At 40.2% G+C, this 20,001-nt stretch overlaps 3 protein-coding genes across 3 annotated transcripts; 1 reads left to right on the forward strand and 2 right to left on the reverse strand.

The window, feature by feature from the left end:
- Window positions 1-449: 449 nt before the first annotated feature.
- K441DRAFT_655512 (NAD(P)-binding protein) lies at window positions 450-1,695 on the reverse strand. The gene is made up of 4 exons (XM_067647862.1): window positions 1,551-1,695; window positions 1,465-1,496; window positions 1,077-1,404; window positions 450-1,020 (listed from the first exon to the last, which is right to left on the reverse strand). Exons 1-4 carry the CDS (start codon window positions 1,673-1,675, stop codon window positions 564-566), a joined length of 942 nt encoding a protein of 313 aa, XP_067507135.1. The 5' UTR covers window positions 1,676-1,695; the 3' UTR covers window positions 450-563.
- A 599-nt stretch (window positions 1,696-2,294) lies between these two features.
- Window positions 2,295-3,663, reverse strand: K441DRAFT_546337 (uncharacterized protein; the record flags this gene model as incomplete). Its single annotated transcript, XM_067642855.1, has 3 exons — window positions 2,295-2,755; window positions 2,811-3,511; window positions 3,560-3,663. The coding sequence occupies 3 exons, from the start codon at window positions 3,661-3,663 to the stop codon at window positions 2,295-2,297; spliced, it is 1,266 nt and encodes a 421-aa protein (XP_067507136.1).
- A 917-nt stretch (window positions 3,664-4,580) lies between these two features.
- On the forward strand, window positions 4,581-6,125 carry K441DRAFT_675033 (uncharacterized protein; the record flags this gene model as incomplete). The annotated part of the gene is made up of 4 exons (XM_067650819.1): window positions 4,581-4,690; window positions 4,967-5,404; window positions 5,460-5,570; window positions 5,621-6,125. The coding sequence occupies 4 exons, from the start codon at window positions 4,581-4,583 to the stop codon at window positions 6,123-6,125; spliced, it is 1,164 nt and encodes a 387-aa protein (XP_067507137.1).
- Between the last annotated feature and the right edge of the window lie 13,876 nt (window positions 6,126-20,001).

The raw sequence follows: 20,001 nt of genomic DNA on the forward strand, positions 1-20,001 counted from the left end.
CGCGTAACATCCAGGATTCCACAAGATTCCCTTTGCATGACATAAGAGTACCTTCCCTCTATAAGTGGATACTAGGTAGGGTGATAGGTTGCACAAGTTTTACTAACGAGATGATACCATCAATAGCAAGAATTATCCCCGCAAGGCTACCGTCTTTGAACGATCTTCCATCAAATACCCACCCAAAGACCGGTCGTTCAACGATCACCGATATGCCGTAGACGGCACTAAACTACGTCAGCTTAGTTGGGAGTAGAAGACAACATTTGAGGAGGGGCTAAAAATTACGGCGGACTTGCACCGTGATTTTCCCAGCTGGTTGGGCGACATCACAAACGTGCTCACACCATTCCCTGTGATCATGGGACAGAGTGCGGCTCCTGGGGATCTGCGTACCAGAGAAGAGTCCCTAGTACCGGTGCGAACGCCTTGAGGAACAGTCCCGAACTAACCGCTGTGAAGAAAAGAAAGGTTGATATGGTAATGTAGAACCTGACTGCCATGGAAATGTTTTAATTGTAGCTGTGTATTGCTGCTTTTTCAGAGATGGGTTCAATTTTGCCCTATGCCAGCTTGCCTGGCACGAAAGGATGGCCAGCGCTCAATCCGCCACAAACCGCCCATGCCTGTCCATTGACGTAACTTGCCTCATCACTGCCCAAAAATAATGCAACTCTTGCAACCTCATCTGCTACGGCCCCTCTCCTAAGTGGATTCAGCTGACCTATTTTCTTCTCCGTACCTCTTTTCCTTGCTATGTCATACATTCCTTTTGTCATCCCGGTCTCGATTACTCCAGGGCACAAAGCGTTACATCTAATTCCAGTTCCAGCAAGCTGGTAGGCTGCTGTCTGCATAATGGAGACTACTGCGGCTTTGCTGGCGCTGTAGTCTGTAGGGCCTGCATTAGAACGTAACCCAGCCACTGACGCCGTAGCAATGATAGATCCTCCGGGGTATGGCTTGTCTTTGCTGGTTTTCATCATAGCTTTTGCCGCGTACTTTGTCGCGAGGAAGACGCTGTAATTAGACGTCAACATTCCACCGTCCTAGACTCCTAAGGATTTGCTCTTTACCTTAGTGTGTTCACTCTCATCATTTTCATGAACTCCTCTCCAGATGCGTCGTAAAAGAGCTTCATGCTAGATATCCCTGCATTCGCGAACATTATGTCCAACCGGCCATGCTTGTCCAATGCTTCTTGAACGACATTCTTGACTGACTCTTCATCTGCAGCGTCGAACTTCCTGACGTGCACCTCAACCTCCGGGTATAACGAGTTTAGCTCCCGTTTGTGCACATCAAGATATTGGTCGTTGCAGTCACAGAGGAAAATCGCTTTTGCACCATTGTGGGCGAACTGATGTGCGCTCGCTCGTCCAATACCGATTGGAGAGTTTGTTCCTAGTGGTGGAACAGGTTTTAGCCTGAAGAATGGTATAAAGTATGATAACAGCTACCCACCAGTGACAATAACGACTTTGCCCTTTATCCTCCTTCTTCCGCATCAATCTCTGAGATTAGGGTTGAATGCCCACATTCAAACTTACTGGCTTGCCGAATCACCTGCTATCCTCCGAATTTTTGGGATATTTTCGAAAGTCCCTGGATCCTCTAGCGGTTTGGAGAGCTGCTCATTCAATGCTTGGAGTCCTCGTTTCGGAGCTGAGCTCATATTGCCTTTTATGGAGCGGTACTAAGACTGATTTGTTTCTTGGTGATTATTTGGTTGCGAAATGTCACCAACGGACGAGATAGAAGCTGAAAGGAGCTTTCTGTGAGACGGAGAAGCTCATGATGGTAGTTGCGGGGGTTGAATTGGCGCCCTTGATGGGGAAATATGCCGAGGCATGCTATGGGGTCGTAGCTCGGCGGATTTTTTCCATGACCGTGCCGAGCTGCTACCCCGCATGCTGTCGGGATTTTACTACTTTAGACTTCCCCTTTCAGGACACTATACAAATTTTTATTAAACTCTATATACCAGTGCTAATATGTAGTACGGTAGCCTCAAGCTTTGAGTGAATATTGAGATATTGTAGGCCACCCGAGCTCGGGAGCCCTCCTTCGAGCCGAGGCTTGAGAGATGTACGAAAGATATCATCTTCCCTCTTCACTCCCTCCTCCCTCTATCCCTTCTCCATAGATGATATGTAGAGAGCCTCAGCGAGGGTCGAATGATCAGCGCGACTATATATCGCACTTAGCGGAGGATTTCGCCCTTCGCAGAACAGGCGACTAGAGAATCAACATACTTCATAGCCTATGAGGCCTTTTTCAACCTTACTAAAGGCTCATCGGCCTCTTCCTCTTCCTCTTCCCTTACCCCTTCCAAATCCACCTCGTTTCCCCCGTGAACCCCTCCCCTTTCTCTCATACAGTTTCTCATCTCCAAAAGAGGCATCCGCAACTCTGATATAGCTGGGGATACCCTGGTCTACTATCGCCAGAATGATATTGCGGGATCCGTGTTTGAGTTTTTGATATAGCTGGCTGTTTACGCCCGGTGGGTCATACGGTGTTGTTACAAGCAGATCGTTCAATTGAGCCATTGTGGGCACTGATGTTTCTCGGGCGTTTACGACAGCAATCCTGTAGTCCGGGGGCCCTGGATCAGTCTTTCTAAACTTCCCAGTGGGCTTGTAGATGTGGTAGGTAACGCGGAAGGGATTCGTGGAGTCGGCAGGTAAAGAAAACGTGGGCGGAGAACTTCGGTTATAGCTGGGAATAATTTGAAGTAGCCGATATATGTCGTCTGTGATAAGTCAGATCCATGCTTTTAAAAAAAATTGCAGCTGAAGCCAAATTACCATAGCTTCGATACAAGCCAGGGGTTATCAGCGGTCCAAGGGCGAGTCGCTCAGCACCTCCATCTGACTTTTTTGCGGACAGCATTTTCCATATTTCCGCGAACAGCCCCAGACCCCAATATTTATTCGTAGCCTTCCCAGCATCTGTCTTTGCTAAATACGTAAAGTCAAGAGCTCCTCTTTCGTCGCTCCAATTTCCTGCTCGGAGGGCAATGTATCCCGCTCTTTTCAGGCCTGCGTAGACATTATACATCTCCAAAGTCAACTTCCCGCCCACGCCACCTTCCATGCCAATTAAGGCAGCATAAGCTCCTTGCAGACTCATAGGCACACCCAGGCTAGCGCTGGCGCTGTCGTTCTCGTTCTCGTCAGCTGTCTTGGCTGCAGGCCATCGGACATCTAAACTACCCCTCTCAAGCATAAAGAGGGTCTCTTCGGGTAATAGCCACTCCTTGCCTCGAACGAACTTTCCAATGGTCTGAAAATGCTGGCTCTTAACCTTATCTACATATGCCATATTTGTATCCGGGTCGTATGTAGCCATGATGTGAGTCTTGGGTGGATGAATGCGGGGGATAGAGAGTGCCGAGTGCATAGCAGCCCGCGAGGCTGCGAGGATAGAGGACTGCAGAGAGGTGGCATGAGGCTCGAAGTCCTTCTCCCCACGCTTGGGAATCTTGGGTAGGTCTGTACCGTTGAATCTAGGGACATTAGTGGGAGAGATTGAACAGAAGCGAAAGAGTTCTTACGAGAGGTTGCTAAGGAAGCGGAAGTCTTGTGTTTCATCACTGAGGTCAATGTTTCCAGCATTCGTGTTGGGAAGCTGAGGTGTGTCTTCGTCTTCGTCTGCCATTGTTGAAGCGAGTAGAGATGCGCGCTAGTTGTCTGGATTGAAGAATTAAATTCATGACTCGAAATCGATCACTGCGAAGCTCGCTTACCTTCAGCCACCAGCCCTGCGAGAAGCTCGGGCAGCAAAAAGAGTCGCAGGGCGTTCCCCGCCCCAGACTCCTCTCACCAGCCATCAACCCATTCGCAACGACCAAAGCTTAGATGTATCTTACTTATGACAGACCTACCTAAATACCAACAAATTGTTTGGCTTTGATGTCTTCGGGCTAGATTTCGACGCCCCTTTGCATTGCTGCTACTGCCTCACGTTCGTTCCCAAGATATGAATTTCGCCTAGGCTATGGTCTTCCTCCTCACGCCCCTCTCAGTTTTGGGCGGCGACCGTGCATAGGAGTGGATGCCTCCCAGCATTACAGTATCTGATAGCGGGAGTGTCACACTTTTTGTTGGCTCACCGGAACCGAACTCCTGCCAGCGCCCTTCGAGTCAAAGGGGCGTCGGGGCGCAAATCGTTGTTGGCAGCGTCCTATCAGGGCGAAAACCTCATCACTTTCGGCCTCACTTTCGAACAGCCAATTTCTTAGCCTGAGATATGAGGCCGGCTAGCTGGAGAAGAGAGGAATATATAGTCACCATCTAGCCTTCACATTTTGACTTTGACCAACTACTTTTTGCAGCGTTGCTTCTTTCATACTTCCAACAGAGCTCTCTGGACAGCCGTGGACCGTAGGCGTTTCTGAGGTTTCCTGCCGGCGAACCGCTCCTCTTCGCAACTGGACCTTCGCTGGAACCCGGAGGAGTGGCCACTTTGCGAGAATCCTAAGTGAACCGAAACTGGACTCAAAGACCTAATCAGCATTGCAATCAATACAAGGCGAAGGGTAACGTTGTGTAGGCATCCCTGCATGCATCCCTAGTATGGCGTGGACTCCGGATATCTCCAGTGGACTGGAATGGAATCCTTTGAGGAATCTTTTGGGAGCACAGATTACCCGAAAGTCTCGTGCTGATGGTTCGTTCATCAATACGTATGTAACCGAGCCATTAGCACGAGTGAGTGGATTTTAAATTTAACCCTAACCTTCAAAGATTTCAGGTTGAAATAGTACTCACATGTAGCACACGGTTCAGCAGACACCTGGGAAGCCTTTTCCCCTATATAGTCATCTCAACGGAACTATTCTGCAAGATTGCGAATTCCATACAACAGCTGCATGCGTTCCAGAAAAGGCGGTCACGCCAGATCCTGGTGATTTTCATAGGTGATCAAAACTAAAACTACAGTATAATATTTTGCTAATCAGTCTTTTCCCCCGCAGCACCTTAATCCAGAGCTCTCTACTTCGAGATGAGAACACATTCACAAATCAAACTTCCGCCCAGAACATTCCATACTTTCATCCTGCCTTCAGTAAATATGATTTACCTGAAGCTCCATTAAGTGCTCCAGTCGCGCCTTTCCAATCATTCAAGCCTCAACTATCTCGAGATGCTGGTTCAAGCATCAACGCAGGCACTGACCCATCCAAGCATGTAGAAGAGAACGATATGCTATTTCATAGTTTCAGACCGATAAAACTTGATTCTATTTTCCAACAAAACGTTGACTTATACTCAGTGGGCGCATCCGCAGAGATGGTATTAGATGATATATTGCAGAACGACAAGATTCAACACAACACAAATATATCATCGCCAAAAAACATGGGACTTGTTCCGCACTCGGGCGCTCTTTATCAAAGGTGATTGTAAACTTTCCATGCCCTAAATAGCTTAACGTGAATTGATTTTTTCCAGCGTCATCACAGCATGTTCCGTTGCAGAAAGTACACGCCAGCCGAATGATGTCAACGTCAAGGAGTATCGCCTACATACAGGAACAGATTTCCTACCCCAACTTTACTTCGGGTGTGTATCTCCACTCGCGGCGTATTATTTTTAGGTTAATCATCTACTAGGTCCAACGAACTTCAGATCTTTAGCATTAGCAGTAACGATTGCACCCCAGGTTCTATTCAGACTCTAGCTGCAAGTACTACTATAGATGGCGAATCCAATCCAACGCTGCCCTACGACAATGAAACTAGCGCACACAAGAATATCAGAGAGGACCGATGTAACATAGTGTCCTATCAAACGCAACCGGGCGATGTAGTTGGATCAGAAGTTTCTAGCCACTCCAACTCTCGCCCAATGTCCGGGATGTCAGACACAAATACTGTTTCACCGACTAGAAGAACCCATCGATTCTACTGCCCCAACCCGTCCTGTACTGATCGATCGTTTGGTCGGCGCAGTGATCGCGATCGCCATGTACGGAAACACAGCACGACGGAGCGAACATATGCATGCCCGCAGTCTGAATGCGGAAAGCGGTTCTACCGCAAAGATAAATTGTTGGATCACACTCGGCGCGGACATCGTCCAAAAGAGGTTGCATGTACCTGCAATCGTAGTAGGTGATGGGATGGTTGAACTTGGTCACCCTAAAGGAATAATAGTATCAACTGGATGTTCAACCGAATGTGTGTCGGAGGTGTTGTGATGGACACATTATCTGCGGCGTTTATCTTTTCTTGATCCCTCTTTTTTACTTTCGGATTTCCATGTGATTTTGGCCATATTGAATGGGGCTGTACTTTTCTCTTATGATTCTCCTGCATATTATGTGATCTTTCGATTTTCGCTCTTTTGAAAATCTGAAAATCTGAATTTGGGAGCTACGTTAGCAAGACGCGGACGAGTCATCAAGGTTATCATTGCTTCTTTTTCCGGCTCTTAACAAGAGCATGGTCTTACAGCCTACTTCAATCCTCTCGTGAGCAGATGTAGCATCTTTTTTATGTTAATTTTTGGGCCAATATGGATCTAAATCAACCCGATTCGGCTGCGGAGTGCTATTTGCTCCAGAACTCGGACCTATCATAGAACCGGGATACTTCATTGAGGAATAGCGAAGCGATAGCTAAGCTTTTCTAAGTGAATTTGCGGGGTAGTCTTATTAATTACTGTAGTTATGAGAATGCGGTGTGACTTTGCTGTGTTGCTCTGTTTTGCTTGTACCGGATCGGCGCTCTGATGGTGGCAGAATGTCTGATCCACCGAAGTCACATCCCGCAAAGATGGCAACACACTTCGACCATCACCTCGGATATGTCAGTTCCCCAAGGAGGATAAGATGTGCATGGTATCCCGCTGATTTGAAATTCAATCAGCCCAGTGAACCCATTGCACATACAAAATCAGAAATAGCTACCTCAAGGACTTCCTTGCCTCATCCATCCAAAATGGCAGATACTCTAGAGAAGCCCGTTGGGCCGGGTAATGAGTCTGTCTTGGAGCAGAACCAGCAAGAGGTGGATATGCTGGAGCTCGACCCAGACTATCCCTTAACACGGTGGAATTCGTTCTGTAGTTATCGATAAGGAACTGGCCAATTAGAAAGCTATATTTGTTTAGTGTTCCTAAGGCTTACGCACGGGCCATATCCTCGCAGGACACCCCGGGTCAAGGGATAGTCAGTCCAGTCAAACCCTAATATTCACCTTGTGTTGACACTCACTGATACCACTTGTCCACTTACAGTGCGCTCCTGTCTCTAACGTCTGGCGTTGGCATCTACGCCTTCGCCTCCCTTAAATTGTCCTCAATGGCATGCCTTCCTGTTGATCGGTAGTCCGTGCACCGATTGTAAGGTAAGATTGAGGACTCTGTCTATTCAAACTATGAAGGAAAAAGACTATATATACATGAGGTAGTACCCCCCACAGGGGTCCCTAGAGAATTGGTGAAACTAAATTAAAACTAGGTCGAGATAAATCTAAAGCTGATATCTAATAGTACCCGTTATAGTTAACATACCCCCCTAGCTTTAAGCTATCCTATAGGTTAAAGCTATATTATAAGTCTTAGTATAGTGTTAAGTTAAATTTACCTTTATTAATTTAGATCCTCTCCTTAATATTAACTAGGTTTAATTAATAAATAAATGTCTTATGCTTCTGCCTTAGTAGAGCTTTAGTTAATCTATTTACTATTATTACTATAGTAGGCGTCTAATTAATCTTAATTTAATTATTACGTACCTCTTAATATAACTAGTAGTGGTATATATTAATATATTAGAGCTTTATAGATAGCTCTAGTCCGTCTTTTATAAGTAGTTAAATTATCTATAGATTATTATAGTTAATTATCTACCTATTATCTAAGGTTAATCTAATTTCTTTAAAGAAGCGACTTTACTAGATTAATTCCGTGCCTATATATAATAGAGCTATAAGCTCTGCCTTAGTGCTTAACTTTATTACTAATATCTGCTTAGTAGAGCGCTAGTTAATTAGTCCTCTAAATAGGGTAAATAGATATCCTTCTATACTATATCTACTTATTAAGTTATCTCTAAACGCTATATTACTTACTTTTATAAAGACTTAACTCCCTATACTATATCCTAAGTATTTAATTATAAGAGTCCTTATCTAATAGAGGTAGGTAATTACTTAATAAGTTGCGGCGTTATAGAGGGGTAAGGGATTTTATAGAAATTCTAATAGCTTACTTAAAGCTTAAGCTGTATTAGGTCTCGTAATATAGGTTATATAGAGGAGTAATCTAATTATTCTCTAGTAGATATAGGTGTCTTAATTTAAAGCTTCCTCTAGGTTTAGTAGGAGCCTGTTAGTACTTATAGGTATACTAACTAAGTGTATATTAGTTAAATAAAAGTTATTAGCGATTTTCTTAATATAGGAGTTTTAATAAAGCTATAGCTTCCTCTAACTTCTATTTCTTAAGACTTAAATTCCTAGAAACTAGGATAGTTTACCTAGGTCCTTTATCTTATATTTCTTTATAAGCGCAGTCTTAAAGCTTAAAAGCTCTAACTGGTTCCCCTTAGTGCTTATAGTATAGATATTGTCCATATAGAAGAATATAATTAGCCGATTGTTATAGTAGAGATACAGCTCTCCGCTAATAGGCTTTAACCCTAATTTGGTTAGTTCCTAACTTAAGTTATTATACTAAAGATATGGCGATTATTAAAGTCCGTAGAGAGCTCTACGTAATAGTAAATATTTACCCTTAATAGTAAATTTATTTAGACACTTAATATAGACTATTTTATTAATTAAGCTGTTCGCGAATACGTTAATAGTATCGCCCTACTAAATGTTTAAATTAAATACTGTAATAACTACTATAAGAGCCCTAAAGACCTTAGCTGCTAGAGTTACCGCATAGATATTCTTATATATTAACTCTTATAGATTACCTCTTATATAAAATTATGCCTTAAACTTTATTAGATATCCGTTAGTGTTTATTTTATAGGTAAATCTCTAGGTAGTAGGCACTGTTTTAACTAATAGAGTCTTATCTACGACCTTAAATATTCTATAACCTTTTAGGTTAGTATACTCTTTTATAGCAGTAGTAAGGAAACCTTTTTTATACTAGTGTCTTATAAGCTTCTTCTAGTTCTTAAGTAGAGGTAGTAGCTTATCGCGATAGATTTTCCTATAATATTTTAGGCCTATATAAAAGGCTGCCTAAAGCGCTTTAAAGCTATCTACCTTCTTAAGGTAAGTTAAATGAGCCATATATTGTTTAGGTAGCCTCCTTAATTATTTACCTTTTATAATATTGTCTTCCTTAATAGCTACGCCGTCTTTATCCTTTAAGTTATCCTTTATAGGTATATATTTATAATACGGTTATTAACAGGTAGAGGGAGCTAAGAAGCTTAAGAATTCTTTAGTAGGAATTAACTAAGGTTCTAGCGTCTTATCTAGGGTAGAAAGGGTAGGTAGGAAATTATCCTTTAAGGTTTATAAGCTTGCTATATTATTATCTTAATTAGTTACTTAGTTTTAATTTCTACTAAAATGTAAGAGGCCAGCCTAACCGGAATGTATGATTATCTAATTAATAGTATTACCGGTAAGTAGAAGGTAAGTTAAAGGTAAATAGAAGGTAAGTTAAAGGTAGAATAAGTTTTATATATTAAAGAATAAATGCTTCTAACCACTTCTATTTAGAGACTAATTACTAGTTCTTCTCTAGAGGAGAACTAGCTCCCTATATAATCTTTCTAAGACGCTAGCAAAACCCTTTGCCCCTTATCTATCTGACCGTGTCTTTTAGGACGTAGATAGAATATAGGTGAGACCTCCTTCTGGAATATAGATAAGACCTCCTTCTATCTTATCTAATATGTACCTTCTAGGGAATTCCGTTACAATTGCCTCCCCTTTAAGGGTTTTGGTCCTCTAAGACTTCGCCTCTACTAAGCTTTTATAAAGTTCCGGCTAAAACCACTAGGGAAATTCTTAGTGGAAAGGTACTCTATAATATAGCTTATAGCTAGTTCTTTACTAGCGTGAAACCTTACTTTGTCCTTAGTTCCTTTGCTCTTTTCCTACTATAGTTCCCTATAATGCCTTTATAATGGAACTAAAATAATAATAATAAAAATTGGATGGGATTCACCTTTCTTATTATAAGAGTTTATTATGAGTTAATCTGGAGGTTGTCCTATGTAACGCGTCTATAAGCCACTATCCCTATTTACCTAAAATGGATTCTAATAATAACGTCTTTATTTTAATTTTCTTCTAGTTTATAAGCTGTCGCCTTTTATGCGTCTTTTTATTAATAACACCATTTATCTTATTTTTTAGCAGACTGTTTCCTTTACATCTCCGCTTTTAGCTTCTGTGTCTTTAGCTGTTCTTTTATAGCTACTTTATTCTCTTCTTATAACATATCTATAAGCAATAGGATTTCTACCTCATCTTCTTATAATAATGCTGACTTCTTAGAGTATTCTCTTATAATAGCTCGTGGTCCCCAGACCGGCGGCAGTGTTATTAATCTCCTGGTGACGCCCTAGATAGCGTCTATTACTCCTACAGCAGTTTCCCTAAAATACTATTGTTGCTGCGTTTATGCTCTTACGCAGGATCCTTCCCACGTCTATAAGATGCCTCGCTCTAGTAAAAATAAATCTAAGTGCTCCTATTATCGCAGCAGGAGAAAGACCTGCGTTTTAGTATTTCCTATTCTATCCTATTCTAAATTTCGCTAATTATATTAGATTCCCGCTATCTATATGTATAAGACTTATAGGCTCTAACGCGCTATCTAAGATTTCCGCCAATATCCTAATAGTAACAGGCGGGGATAGAAGGTGTCTTCCCTCACTTACAGACTCTTTAATTCTATAAGGGTTTCCACTACTATAGAGACGCAACGTTTTTAGATATATAGTGTCCAGGAGCGTATATACGAACAGCTCGTTCTTATTAATGATAATATTCGTACTCTTGCGCGGGCTACTCTAGCTAGGTGAGTTTCTTTAGTGACTTGCTTAGGAACTGTGCTAACTCCTTTAACTAATATCTCTCTAATCCCTACTTAGACGCCGATTTGGAACCTAGGGATACTAAGGATAGCAATAACGGTTAAGATAAACGTTCTCCTCGCCAGTCTCCCGCCCGTGCTGGTTCTTCTAATACCCGTTATTCTAAGAAGAATATTGGTAAAAGTGCTAATGCTTTTGGGGATAGAGGAGCCGATAATACCGTTAATAATGACGTTAAGATGGAAGAGGAGGCTCCTGTTGCTGCTGTTAGTGTTTAAGTTATTACCTAGCTCTTTCCTTCTTTTTATAGAATAGCTTTATATAGTGCCTCTTAGGTGCCTTTAGGATGCCCTATTATTAGGAATTAACTTTATACTTTAGGGATGCCTTTATTCTAAGCTTTAGTNACAATCNATATAAANNNAGTNNACTANTATAATCCCNATATATAATAAACGGGTANTNTTCCTATAGGTGCCTTATAATTCCTTAAAATTTCTAATTCTTTATAGGCTGTCCTTTTGCTCCTCTTTATACTATTAACTCTATTATATATCTCTAGTATTAGGCCGGATACTCTCCTTTTATCCCTAGGGGATCTTTCTAAATCCCTAAGGCCACTTTTTATAGTGCTACTACTCCTTTTTATATAGCGTCTTCTTTAAATAGTATCCCTAGTGGTTCTCCTATGGGTCCCTATAGGCTTCCTTTTATAGGATTTTAGGATCCCTATTATAATGGCGAAACGTTTCCGTTCTTAATGCCTATACTTACTCCTATGGTTTTAATTTACGGGGTCTTCCCTATTACTTTACCTGTGGTATATCCGGAATTATTTCTAAGTCTTTACCTTTGGTTCTTAGGAAGGTTTTAATTACGGTGTTATATTTTAGCCGAAGGTACTCCTTAGGTTCCTAACTATTATACGCCTAGGAGTATTCTTTCTAATAAACTAAAAATTCGCGCTTTTTCTGGCGCCATCTTTAGTCTAGAATGTCTTCTATATTCTATTTTAGTTCCCCATTAATTTCGCTAGGTGGGGGCGGTTCCGCACTATTTCTTCTCCGGTATAGCTTTAGTAAGGAAATATAAAATGTGGGATGTATTAGATAAGATTTTAGTAATTCTAATTTATAGGTTTGGTTTCCTTTGGTTTTCTTAACTATCTTAAAGGGTCCGAGCTATTGGTAATCCAGCTTCTTTTTAATGCGTTTTATTTGGATATTTTTTATAGATAGTAAGACTTTATCTCCTATCTTAAATTCTTTTAGTATATGTTTTTTATTATAGTACCTTTTTTATACGGCCTGGGCGTCTAGTAAGTGCTTTTTAAGTTCCTCTCTGCGAATTCTTATTTGCTTAATTCTTTTGGACGCCGTTAGTGCCTCTCTTTTAGGAATGATGTCCTTAACGTTCTAGGGATTATTTGCTTTTACCCTAAACAATGCTTTATAAGGGGTTATTTTTGTGCTGCTATAAATACTTATGTTATATACGTGCTGCGCTAGAGCTAACCACAATATCTAATTATCCTGTTAATAATTAATATAGTAGTAGAGGTAGTGTTCCAATAACGTATTTAGACGCTCTGTTTGCCCGTCTGTTTATAGGTAAAAGGTAGTGCTTATTCTTTACCGTATTTTTAATAAGAGATAGAATAAAGACTAAAATATACTATTAAATACGGTGCCTCTATTAGACACAATTCCCCTTAGTATACTAAATAAGAGCTACTATTTTAAAAACAGGTCTGCTAGTTCTGCTGCTATAATCGTTATTATAATAGTAAAGTATCCTAAAAACTTTATATACCTATTAATAATTACTAGGATAGCGTTAGCAACCTCTTCAGTTCTTGTCTTAGTAGGGGGTAAGCCTATAATAAAATCTATTATTAATTCTAATATGGGTCCCTGCGGAATAGGAAGTACTAATAACTCGCTATATAGGCGATGCCTGGATATCTGTATCCTTTAGTATGTATTATACCTTAATATATAGTCCTTAACCTCTTTAGACATTCCGTCCTAAAAGTATTTCCTTTAAATAGCCTTAAGGGTCCTGTTAGTACCGTAGTAACCCCTAAGAGGGTTATTATAGAAGACCTTTAAAATTTCATCTTAAATCGCTTGGTCCTTTGGGATATATATAGCACCCTTAAAGCATAACAGACCCTTTTAGTCTTGCTGCTATAGCTTCTTAGTAACTCCGGCTAAGTTAGTCTCTACTATATCTTTCTACCTCTCCCTAGAGGCGAAGGCGTCCCTTTATTAAGCTTAAAGGAGAAGATCCGAAAAGGTTTTGTATAGATTACTTACTTCTATTTCGCCTGCCGCCATTATAGACTTAAGGCGTAGCACGAGACGTTTTAAACCATTAGTGCTAGTAGATTCTCCTACTATTATATAGTGTGCTACGCTGCGGATAGGTATCTTGCCTATTCCCCTTAGATCTAAGAACTCGCAGCTAATGTGCCATTGAGTTAAAGGTGCCGCGATACCTCTAGTATATCCCATAGAATTCTCGCTAATTCTAGGGTACGCTAACTTTGTAACGTCTGCTTGGTCTATAATCTGGTCTATAACTATATCCTACGGCTCCATAATTATGTTACTTTATAGCTATATCGCTAGGACCTTTGCCCTACTACGAAATTCTATAGTTCTAGGGAAAGAGTCTTCTTTTTTCCTAAGCAAATTTTGCAATATAGGGATTATTTCCCCTGTGTTGTCCTAGATCCTCCCTATTTTATAATCTAGACGTTTTAATAACCTATTAGCAGGATTTATCTTTTCTGGGCGGTATATAATCTTAAAATCGTACTATAATAGTGCCTCTACCTACCTGGCTTATCGACCGCTTAATACCTTTATAGTTATAAAGTATTTTAGGTTATTATAGTCTGTAAGGACTTTAATAGGATAATTGCTTCCTATATAATAATGTCGCCAGTACTTTATTGCTGCGATTATTGTAAGTAGCTCTTAGTCGTGCGTTATATAACGCTACTCTATAGGGGTTATTTTCCTTAACTAAAACGCCACAGGATACTATTTTCCGTCTTTTAATTAAGATATAATTGCCCCTAGGGTAAAGCCGGATGTATTTGTTTTAAGGTATATATATAGCTCCTAGCAGAAGTGTATTAGGATAGGCACCGATATAAATTAATTCTTTAACCGGTTTATAGCCTGCTTAGTAGCTTCCCTAAATATAAAGGGTTCTAACTTCCTGCCATTCTTAGATCCTTTTAGTAGATTGGTAATTAGGAGTATTACTTATAAGTAGTGAATAATAAACGTTTGGTAGAAGTTTGCCGTGCCTAAGAAAACCTATACTTCTCTAAATGTTATAGGGTAGGGCTATTCCCTAATAGCGTCCACCCGACTTTTCTCTATTAACACTCTGTTAACGCTGACGATAAAGCCTAAAAAATTAATGCTAGTAGCATAGAATGTGTACTTTTTTAGGTTTATATAGAGCTTATATTCCCGCAGTCTTTCTAGTACTATTTATATATAGTACGTATGTGCTTTGTAGTTATTAGAGTAGACTATAATATTATTAAGGTAGACTATATATATCGTGTCTAACAGGCTTAATAATGCCTTATTAATATAGGCCTAAAATATTGCTGGTGCGTTAGTAAGCCTAAATGGCATCACTAGGTACTTAAAGTGGCCGTACTATATTTGGAACGCCGTTTTCTACTTATCGCCGGCTTTAATCCAGATTTAATGGTATACATCTTTTAGATTTAATTTTATAAATATCTTTACGCCCAATAGCCTGTTAATAAGCTCCCCTATTAAGGGTAATAAGTAGCGATTCTTTATAGTAATCTTATTTAGCGCCTAATAGTTAATATAGAGGTAAAGGGTCCTGTCCTTTTTAGGTATAAATATAATCGGCGCCCTTACTAGGCTTATAGAGGGCTAAATCCATCCTCTCTAAAGATTGTTTACTATATATTAATGTAGTACCGCCAGCTTATTTTCTAATAGGTTATATAGCGGTCTAAAAGGAGGTTATTTGTCCCCTATGTTTATTTTATGCTTAACCAATATAGGGTTAGGTAAGGTTTGTGCAGCCTCTTTACTAGAAATATCCTCTAAGTCTATATATTTTTGTGGAATCTCTAGTTCCTTAACTACGTATAGCTAAATATCCAAAAATAAATATCCCGTATCCCCGTTCTTGGTGTTAATATTAGGAAATTTTTTTTTTGGCTCGTTGTTGCGGTTTATAGTAATTTGCGGCAATTTGCTGCAAACTATACGGTTGCGGTGGTTGTATATGGTCCTATGCGGTTTACGGCGGTTTACAGCAACCCGCGCGAAGCCTATATTTTTTACAATAGTTTACAGTAACCTGCGCGAAGCCTATATTTTTTGCGGCAATCCGCGCGAAGCCTATACGTAGCCCTTGCATTTTATATATTTTGCACATTTTATACGTTTCGTACGTTTTATACATTTTATATATTTTGCACGTTTTATACGTTTCGTACGTTTTATATATTTTATATATTTTGCACGTTTCCTATAAATTGCTATAATATACTTTTAAATATATTTATATTATAACTATATAAAATACTTAGAGCCTCTAAATCGTTAATTAGCTTAGTGCCTACCTACCTACCTACCTGCCTGCCTGCCTGCCTACCTACCTACCTACCTACCTACCTATCTATCTATCTATCTGTCTGTCTGTCTATACCCACCTACCTATACCTACCTATCTATACCTACTATCTGTACCTACCTGTTTATACCTACTATCTATACCTACCTGTCTATGCCTACTATCTATACCTACCTATCTATACCTACCGTCTATACCTATCTATCTATACTACCTCTAAACGGTAGTTATCTGGGGTGCCTCTATAGAAGGGCTTAATTTAATTTAATTTGGTAATAGACTAATAATAATGCTCTGGTTTAATTCAACCAATTAAATCGTTTAGTGTTTGCTAGCTAGGTCGTTTGAACGGTTAGCGGTCGTCTAGCTCTAGCGACGGTCGTCTAGCTCTGGCGACGATTGTCTAGCTCTGGCGATGGTCGTCTGGCTCTTGCGACGATCGTCTAGCTCTGGTAACGGTCGTCTGGATGACGACGGTCGTCTAGCTCTGGCGACGGTCGTCTGGCTCTTGCGACGGTCGTCTAGCTCTAGCGACGGTCGTCTGGCTCTGGGGACGGTCGTCTGGTTCTGGTGACGGTTATCTGGTTCTGGTGACGGTCGTCTGCTAGCTGCAGTTCTGGTGCCTCTCTAGGTAGGGAGGATGTAAGGAAGGAAGGGTAAAAAATAAGGTGGCTACCTATATATAGAGGCTATCGGGAATATAGCGGGGACCCGAAGTAATATATGTCATGCGGAGCTTCGTGTAGAGCCTCCGTACGTAGAGCTTCGCGTAGAGCCTCGTGCAGAGCCTCTATACGTAGAGCTTTGTATAAAGCTTTGTATAGAGCTTTACGCAGAGTTTTGTGTAGAGCTTTATATAGAGCTTTATATAGAGCTTCGTGCAGAGCTTCGTGCAGAGTCTTAGTAGAGCTTTGTGTAGAGCTTCGTGTAGAGCTTTGTGTAGAGCTTCGTGTAGGACTTTATGTAGAGCTTCGTGTAGAGCTTCGTGCAGAGCCTCTGTACGCAGAGCTTCGTGCAGAGCTTCGTGTAGAACTTCGTGCAGAGCTTCGTGTAGAGCTTCGTGTAGAGCTTCGTGCAGAGCCTCGTGCAGAGCTTCGTGCAGAGCCTCTGTACGCAGAGCTTCGTATAGAGCTTCGTGCAGAACTTCGTGCAGAACCTCGTGTAGAGCTTCGTGTAGAGCTTCGTGCAGAGCCTCGTGCAGAGCCTCGTGCAGAGCCTCGTGCAGAGCTTCGTGCAGAGCCTCTGTACGCAGAGCTTCGTGCAGAGCTTCGTGTAGAACTTCGTGCAGAGCTTCGTATAGAGCTTCGTGTAGAGCTTCGTGTAGAGCTTCATGCAGAGCTTTATGTNGAGCTTCGTGCAGAGCTTCGTATAGAGCTTCGTGTAGAGCTTTGTATAGAGCTTCGTGTAGAGCTTCGTATAGAGCTTCGTGCAGAGCTTTATGTGGAGCTTTGTGCAGAGCTTTGTGTAGAGCTTTGTGCAGAGCTTCGTGTAGAGCTTCGTGCGGAGCTTCGTGCGGAGCTTCGTGCAGAGCTGGCTTAAGTCACGATTTTAGCAATTTGCGGTAATTTGCAGTAATTCGCATAGGCTACTTATAAGTAGCTGCGTATTTATAGTAATTTACGGTAATTTATAGCAATTTGCATAGGCTACTTATAAGTAGCTGCGTATTTGTAGCAATTTGCATAGGCTACTTATAAGTAGCTGCGTGTTTGTAGCAAATTGCTACAAATTGCCGCAAATCGCGACTTACGCAGGTTTTGTAGACCCGATTTTCGCTTACAACAACGTGCCTAAAAAAAAATTTCCTGATGAAGAGTAGCATATATGGCATATGCCCACCCTTTTTCTTATATATGGTTTAAGAAAGTCTCTTAATTTTTAACTATAATGCGCGGTTAAGACTTCCGATGTTGATATGAGGCTAAAGGCCAATTAATGTCCGGATTAACTTGGTGAAGCCATGGGTATCCCAAAACAAGGTTATACCCCTTAATTTCTGCGGCACAGAAGTGTATCTCTTGCGTGTCCTATAGACTATCACGGTCCTAGCTAGCTACGGAAAAAGCCTGTTCCCCGTAGCATGGAATCTGGTGGCCTTTAATGCTTTAAATGGTGCGCACCTATGAGCCGCTAAGGTCCAAATCTAATTCTTTTATTAGTAATTAAGAAATAAACCCTATACTTGCGCCGCTGTCCATAAGGCAGTCTTATATTACCTATTTATTATTAACTTAAATAGAGACAGGAATAACTATATAGTAGTTTACTTTCTCCTTCTCTTGCTAGCCTAGTGTAAGGGAGTAAAGATCTACTAGGCTGTCTCTTTTCCTAATTAGGCCGACTTTTACTTCTTTTATTAGTAGAAGCGGCTTATATAGCCCTTCTTGCCGCAGTTATAACAGGTATATGTCTCTTAGTTCCCCTTCTGCGGATTAGGTCTCTGCCTATTATTATTTTAGGGTTAACTAGCGTTGCTTTGGGGCTGCGAGGCCTACTTGCATTGTCCTTCCGTAGAGCGGTTAGGTTAAAATCTGCCCCTATTATTAAAGCTAGGTCTAGTCCTACGCTCTTTATCATTGGCGTCTCGTTCCTTTCGCTTGCCTAAATAGTCTCTTTTAGCACTTTTAATCTAAGTAGCTTTAGAGATAAGCTTTTCTTAAGAGATAGGAATTTCGCCCTTCTTTTATATGGCCTATTAAATCTTAGGTTATAGCTTAGCGAGTAGCTGGTGAAGTTATATAGCGTTATCCTATAGATTTAAGTAGGGTATATTATCTTCTAGTTTTTTTAAGTAGTTTATAAACTAGACCACAGTCTAACCATCCCGCTGTTTGGTATTATAGTATCGCTAGTTATAGTCTATTCCTTAATTAGTAGGGTCTTGGACCTAATTAACTAACTAGGTCCTAAGTTCGCTGAATTTAAGGGGTATAGTAAGTTTCTTCTTATAGCATATCTATGAACTCTTGACGGTGCTACATAGAAAGGTAGAAGTAATTAGTATCTAATTATATTTATTAGAGTAATATTTTAGATTTAGCCGAAACTTGGTTTTATATTATCGGATAAAACAATTATAGTTCTAAAGACTATTACTATAGTACTTATCAGGTTCCTTTATGCGGAATTTAGGTTTTTCTAACGTTATAGTATAGTGTGGCGTTACCCCTTTAAGTCCGCTTTGTGTCTAGGGTATTTATACTTCCCCTAATTGTCCTTATAATTGTTCTTAGTAGTCTTAATATACTTATCTTAATTATATCTCTAACTCCTTTGTTTTTTATAGGGTCTTATATAGCGACTGCTCCGATAACTCCCCAGCGGTAATCGTTTCTAAAGGTCTCGCAAGGTTAGATAGACCAGCCGTGGCTTCTTCGTAGGAAGAGGGAATGCGCTCCTTTGGGGAGACTCTTTAAGCCTCTTGCGGTAAGGGCGTTGCTTTATAGGGTATAGGAGTATAGTTTATTATTATTAATTAATAGCTGTATGTTCCTAACGGATTATAAGCAATTAGAATTGTAAGAGGCTAGCCTAACTAGAACGTATAATTATCTAATTAATAGTGTCACTAGTAAGTAAAAGGTAAGTTAAAGGTAAATAGAAGGTAAGTTAAAGGTAGAATAAGTTTTATATATTAAAGAATAAATGCTTCTAACTACTTCTATTTAGAGACTAATTATTAGTTCTTCTCTAGAGGAGAACTAGCTCCCTATATAATCTTTCTAAGACGCTAGTAAAACCCTTTACCCCTTATTTATCTGACCGTGTCTTCTAGGACGTAGATAGAATATAGGTAAGACCTCCTTCTGGAACATAGATGAGATCTCCTTTTAGAACATAGATGAGACCTCCTTCTGTCTTATCTAATATATACCTTCTAGGGAATTCCATTACATAAAATCTACCTATTAATTTTTACTGTTTTCTACTTAAATCTTATTTAAAGTCTTATTATCCTTATCTAATGTTTTATTAAGCTCTTCCTAAAGCATCCTATTAATGTGTAATATATTAATTACCTCCAAAATTTAATTAGCGCGTTTTTAGAGTAGATTTATAAGATTTGGCTAACTGTTATTATAGAGTAACTGCTTATTAAATATTACGTCTCTTATTTAAATTACCTTTTTTTTACTAGGTATATAGACCCTAAAGATATTTATTAACTAGTACCTAACTAGGTATCTAATATAAGCTCTTAGCTTAAGCTTTTAAGTATATAAAAGGTTATATTTAAGCGGGTAAGCTCTATAGCCGTATACACGTAGATAAGCTATATTTAGCTTTAATAGTGAGAGCCCTAGTACTAACTAAAGCTTTTTAAAA

This window comes from Cenococcum geophilum (genome assembly GCF_001692895.1).
Source record: "Cenococcum geophilum 1.58 unplaced genomic scaffold K441scaffold_9, whole genome shotgun sequence".
Classification (NCBI taxonomy): Eukaryota; Fungi; Ascomycota; class Dothideomycetes; order Gloniales; family Gloniaceae; genus Cenococcum; species Cenococcum geophilum.